At 41.0% G+C, this 6,546-nt stretch overlaps 1 protein-coding gene across 1 annotated transcript; it reads right to left on the reverse strand.

Moving 5' to 3' along the window:
* Nucleotides 1–3,565, reverse strand: PRXL2C (peroxiredoxin like 2C). Its single transcript, XM_010725832.3, has 5 exons — nt 3,046–3,565; nt 2,556–2,624; nt 1,370–1,423; nt 789–894; nt 1–562 (listed from the first exon to the last, which is right to left on the reverse strand). The coding sequence occupies exons 1-5, from the start codon at nt 3,223–3,225 to the stop codon at nt 408–410; spliced, it is 564 nt and encodes a 187-aa protein (XP_010724134.1). The 5' UTR covers nt 3,226–3,565; the 3' UTR covers nt 1–407.
* Between the last annotated feature and the right edge of the window lie 2,981 nt (nt 3,566–6,546).

The following is a 6,546-nucleotide window of genomic DNA, read 5'->3' on the forward strand; positions in this document are numbered from 1 at the left end:
TAATTAAGCTATAGAAACAAGGGGCATTGAAGCATCTAAATAAATTAAATCTGTTGAAGAATAGCAAGTCCTAATGACATGAGATGGCTTTGTCATGTGGTAGTCCCCCTCTATTACAAACACACTAAGTGCCTCAAAGCAAATTGAAAGCAGAATATATGAGTTAATATCACTCAAAAATACCTTCTGAACTTCAAGCCATCAGCAGCACTATTGATTTCTATAGGACAGAGATCAGCTTTGTGCTGACCCTGCCAAAGGTAAGGCTGCACAATGACAAGTCCGTGGGTTCACTCTGCTAGCAGAACTGCAGAGACAGCACAGGATTATTCTCCTTAAACATCCACAAGGACAGCAGTAGAGATGGCAGCACTAAAGCAAACAACATAAGGAGTAGCCTGTCACTTTCAGACAAAAAGAGTGAGATTACCTGGGCCTAAAATCAGAGTTCCTCCCTGTTGAGCAGGGTCTCCTTGGAAGTCAAAAGCTGGGCTAGTCATTGCTCTCCACATACTTTTAATACTGCCCAAGACCATGCTTGATTTTACATGAGGGCTCTGCACTGAACAAAACAGCAAAGAACTTGTCATGTAGACATACAAAAGTACATAACAAGAACAACAAAATCAAATGGTTGCTATGATTATTGAAGAAACCAGTGCTTTGACAAGGTGCAGCCTATCAGAGATAGTCTGATGGTTAAGCTCCCTATGCCCATTGTGGTCATGCTATTATTTTCTAAGCATTCTTGTTCTTTAAGGTCATATCAGTGAGAAAATTATTCTTACCTGATATGTCATTACCTTCACCTCTTTTCATGCCAAGTATTTTATAAATTTCCCTTTGTGGATCTACATACATTTCATGTGTATACCCAGTTAAACTGCAAAAGGGCTGCAAAATATGTACATAAAAGAAAGGTGATATTAAGGTTAAGAAAGTAATTTAGTTAATGAAAAAAAAAAAAAGGAAATGCACCCCAATTTTAAAACTGTGACTTTGTAATGCTAAATGAAAGTAAAGGCAAAAAAATTTTATCCCTACAGCTTTTACTAAAACAAAGCTTCCATTGAAATCAGGAAAAGATCTTCCCTTAACAAGTCTCAATGGATTTTAATCTGAAAGATTTAATTTTTATTTGCCTTATTCAAGCATTACTATTAGATTTGCTTCATCAGAAAGAATACTGGCCTGGTTTTCTATGGCTGCTAACGACTTTCTTTTCACTCTGAGGAAAATCTCTCAATGCAGATCATTAATCACAGAATCACAGAATTGTAGGGGTTGGAAGGGACCTCTAGAGATCATCGTGACCAACCCCCTAAGACACTATAAAGCATACAATTTATTTAATGACTACCTTATTTACCTTTATGTGATGATAAGACGACTGTCCAATAACTATAAGTCTCACATTTGCTTCCTAGAACAAATCACAGGTATTGAAACTGAAAAAGAGGAACTCTGTGCTTCTGCATAGCTGCGAAGCATTAGAATTTTGATGTTCTGAGATAACAATCACGGTGTACAGCATTAAAATTATTCAAAATTAATGTCACTGACATACTTGGAGCAAAATGCTTTTATCTGTCACCCACAGTTAGTAGCTACATTAACTTATTAAGCAGTAAATTACTTTTAAAAGGTAACTTAAGTAACTTAAGTTACAAGTATATGAACTATACACCTCTGATAGCATTAATAACATCATCTTTCCTACTGAATGCAACCTGTTTATGATTTTGGAAAGGCAAAATTTCACCACAGTTGCACCTGCATCTATGGAGGGAGCATGCAAATATTGGCACACAAGCAGGTTTATCTGTGATTTCCATATACTGATGGCCCTTAGTACATATGCCTTCAATCAATGTGTTGTGCTGTCTTTTGCAGTTGCACCATTAGGCCTGAGAATAAAACACAGGCCTTGTTTGTTTAAATGTCAGTAGCACAGTTAGTGAAGTATCAGGGTGTGGGTTTTTTTTTTTATGTTAGCATATAACACTTGCCTATCCCAAACAGAATCATTTGTCTTGTTAGGAAAATAAGCCATCCTAAAAATAAAAGTCATTAAAAAAATAAAAAATAAAAAAGGAAGGATTTGACTCTCTGTATCTATTAATTTAAGCAGCCAAAAACAACCCGGTGAACAGAGACTATTTTTAATTCAGAGCACTATTCTGATTTAGTCCCATGCATGCCCAGCAGCTAGCTGCACTGGCATGGCGGAAGGGCAGCAGTAGTCTGAGCAGACAGCTGCCCAGGGCATCACTAAACCCAAGAGAAATTCATGTCAAATGTTGTCTTAACAGTTGGAATACGTAGAAAGAATGGCATCAAGCTAAAAGTGCTAGGAGAAATAGTGCTGCTGCTACAAGGTATGCCATCCAATAACTCCCTTTGTGTGTCTCCTCGGCAGATTCATTATGGCAACTGTAGCAACCAAGCAAGCATTAACTTTACTGTGAGCCTTCCTTTGATTCCCGGAAGGTTTAAGCCTGCAGCAGGAGATAATTGAGCTGACTGTAAAACACATGCAGGGGTGTGGCACCTACTTGTAAGTAACTCCTGGGGACTTTTGCCAGGTCTTCTACATACTCCTTACAGGTGTAACACAAGAAATTCTGCGACAGATGGACGTGTAAGAAACAGACATTATTGCACAGCAGTGAAGAAGCAGATTTTGACTTCAGGCACGAACTAGCTTGGAGGTGTCTGGGAAATGGGCATAGGAAAGACTGAAGTTCACTGCAGTCACAAAATTTGGGTTAGGAACCTGGTTTAATTACTCCGATCCTGAGCACAGACACCGGGTCGGGGGCCATGCTAGTCATCTATCTACAAGAGCTGGCTTGTCAGCTGGGACACAGGGCAGCAGTACACTTGATTCCCTAAACACATAGCTGAAGACTTGTTTTATCTGCTATGCATTTGTCTTTGCTCACCCAGCCGAAGATCCCCCCGCTCCCACCTTTACAGCTCAAGTACGAGCATGACTCTGCTCAGCCCGTGGCAGCCCGCCCAGCCCCTTGCCGCCCTCCTCACCCGTACGAATACAACGACGGCCTTCTGCCGCCTGTACAAGGCCCCAAAGGGGATCCTCCTCCCGTCAGCGTCCACTACGAAGCAGTGGGCGGCCTCCCGTATCTCCGCGGGCTCAGGGCGCGGCGCAGCGGACACGGGACGGACCTGCTGCACGACGGGGCACAGAGGCGCTCCGGACATGGCTGCGGCTCTGCCGTTCCGCCCGACCTTCCCGAGAGAGAGTAAGGCGGAGCCGGTCAGTGAAGCGCGAGGCCTGCGAGGAAGCGCCGAGGCAGGGTGGGAGGGCAGCGTCCTGTGGCGGCTCCTGGAGTTAGTTCGCAGCCAGTGGCGCTGTACAGGGTATAGGCCTGTGAAGGCCTCTGAAAAAGCAGGGAGGAAGATGTCCTGCCAAAAGCACTGTCTATCATCCGGAACCAGAGTGCATTTACTTGTAGCCAGAAATGATGTGTGAGCAGAAGCAGCGGTACCATCACCCAGCCCCCGGTCAGGGCTGCCTTTGCAGTGTGCGGTGACTGAGCCAGAAAGTGCTGTTTGCTAGGAAGTGCTGAGTTGCTGCACCAGAAAAAGCATAACCCATCCCCTCAAAGGAGTAAAAGAACTACACAGGACTTGGACAGGTGACAAGCAGTGGATGCTGAGCAGTGCAGAAGTGTGTGATTGTAGGGAGTGCACACAGCAGTAGAGGAGCTCAATAGATCCCCTGAAAATAGGAGCACCAGACAAGAGCAGAATTTTAGTCTGTTGTTAGCTGATAGTTTACGAGAATAGCACCTTCCTTCTCACAGGGGGCTGTGAAGAAGAGGTACCAGAAGGAATACATCTGGGAACAGGACTGGAGTTATTCTCCTTCATGAAGACCTCTCATGAAGTTAATTCTAGATACTCTTGGTAAACTTAGTTTCTACAGTGTTAATGTCACATCAGCTCCTGAAATTTAGGTTAAACCCATTGGTTTCATACTTCTGTGAGAGACTGCATAGAACAGGTTAAACCCCTCATCCACTATTTTGTCTTTTTGACTAGATATGGACTATGTGTGCTCAATATTGTTTTCTCATTTAAGCAATCTCTCTTTTTTTTTTTAACCATTCCTTTCCCCCCTCAACATAGTTTACACCCCTGCTGAGATATTCCCTAACTAATTTCCTAAAAACTTGTTAAATAGTTTTCAGGGCACATCAAGTGCTGTATGCGAGGTTAACAATAAAGGCAAGTCAGCTCTACATAGTAAACAACAACATGAGGGAAGGTGAACCCTGGCTGATAAAGTGCTTATGGGGAATCAGATTTCCAGGACATACTTGGAGGTGGAACTGGTGTAACCCTCTTGTTTCAGCAATAAAATTTTATTTCATTATATGAATCCATCTTTTGGCTTTGTCAGATTAAATGTGGTCATCATCATAATAGTTTGCTAAGAGAGCAAATCAGTCTTCAAACGTTAGTAAAGAAGTTGTATATTTGCTTATAGCTGTTTGCTTGAAAGACTTATCCTGTAGTCCAGTATGCCCCCCCAGTGACCTCAAATTTATACAGGATTTCTGAAAATTGTGAGACTTGCTCTCTGTTAGATAAGAGTTTGGGCAGTATAAATTCCCTGTTGCAATTGTCAGACTTCTTTGTACAGGTAACAGTTACACATAGTTTCTGTGGTCAGCTGGATCCCTTCAACTAGCAGCCCAGGAGCAAAATTTGGTTTGTGCAACAGAGAGGAAATGGCCTGCCTACCCTGAGCTACCACAAGATGCAGAAAAGCAGGGAGAACTGGTGACCTTTGATATGCTTTACTCTTTATGAGGTCGAAGTTGGCAGACTGGTAACATAACCTATCCATGCTACGGCTGTAGCAAAGCCTCTGGGTAGCACAGGCCTCAGTATGCAGGGCACAAGGGCATAGCAGAACTGGGAGAAGGCCATCATCTCTGCAGCTGGAAATCAGAGCCTACAGCTGAACTGTGGTGTTCCTGCAGTGGATGTGCAGCCAGGTCCTCTTTGGGATGCAGGTATGGTTGGGCCTGCTGATGAGGTATTGGACAGGGGGTTGTCATAAATTTGCAGGACAGTGTCCCAGCTCAGTATAGCCTCTTGTGCCTAGACTACAGAGAAGTCAGTATCTCTTGATTGGAAGTGAAGTTTCTGAGAAGCCCACCACATCTGTTAGAACTGATAGATATTCCTGCCTAAAAGTCTGCCTACAGACTTAGCTCTTCTATGCTGTTCAGAATGCCTTAGCTGGTGTCAACAATGTATCCTAGTAAGTAGCATCTTTTCCCAAGTGTATTTTCCAAAACATTCTCAGAAGCTCCTCAAACAGTATGGTCCCCATTTTTGGTAATGGTCTGTGGAATTGTAAGTAGCACACAGATGCTACTTACAGTGAAGCACTGCCATGTTCCCTGAAATAGGAGGCACTCAAAATTAGGAGACACTTTTGAAAGTGGAAATTTAAATTAATTCACTTAGGTACACTTAACAGAAATGCATTTGCAAATTCCACATATTTAGATGGAAAGAAAGACTCCACACCTGCTGACTTCAGATATTCTAGTTAATACAAACTTTCTACAAGCATCAAAACCATAAGGTCCATTCATGTGAGTTCATGAGGGGAGATCATCCCTTGTCTGTTTTTTTTTTGGTGTTGTTTTTGTTGTTTTTTTTTTCCCCTGCTGAGAGATATTGATAACATGAACAATGTAGTCATCAGAGCATTGCCTTTGTTTCAGTGACTTAAGGAGAATTAATATATTGTCATATTAATCACGATGTAGCATTCAGGATGCAAGTTACTTTCTTCACAGCAGTGCAGTTTACAGTTGCAAAGGGAAACTTAGCCAAATATTTAAACAACTAAAAGTTAGTTTACTTTTTGTTGTGGGTAGGAAATTTGGATTCCTACCATTTCAAGGGAAAGAAAACAAACACAGATGTGAAATAATTTATTTCCTCTGTATTGGCCAGTGAAACAAAATGCCAGTTGTAATTATGCAACCTGAAGCCTTATATTTAGAAGAAATGAATAAAATATCTGACAAGAGTGATATGGCTTATATAAGTAGTATGCCACAATGTTTGGAGTATGTAGTGTGTGCTTGTAAAACACCATATTATTATCTATTTACTGCAAGATGTACTTTTTTTTTGTTTTGTTCATTTATCTAAGTATTATTTAGCTAAAGGTATTGTGGTTATTAATTATCAACTGAAATAAATGTTTATAATTCTAGAGTAAAAGTATTTTGTTAAGTGTTAACTGAGTTGTTTTTATACTGTTGTAATTTAAAAGCAATAAAATGTATACTGTCCTGTAGATAAGAGGATTTTTCCCTTATGGCTGTTTTTCACTGTTCTGATAGTGTAATTTTGACTAGGTTATACTAGACTTCATGTCATAGAGTTGTGGAAATGTTTATTTAAATCAGCCAGGAAAATCACTTGCAATTTTGAAGTTGTATTTCAAATATTAGCTTCATCTCTATCATCTCTTTTTTTTTTTTTTTT

This window comes from Meleagris gallopavo, chromosome Z (genome assembly GCF_000146605.3).
Source record: "Meleagris gallopavo isolate NT-WF06-2002-E0010 breed Aviagen turkey brand Nicholas breeding stock chromosome Z, Turkey_5.1, whole genome shotgun sequence".
Classification (NCBI taxonomy): Eukaryota; Metazoa; Chordata; class Aves; order Galliformes; family Phasianidae; genus Meleagris; species Meleagris gallopavo.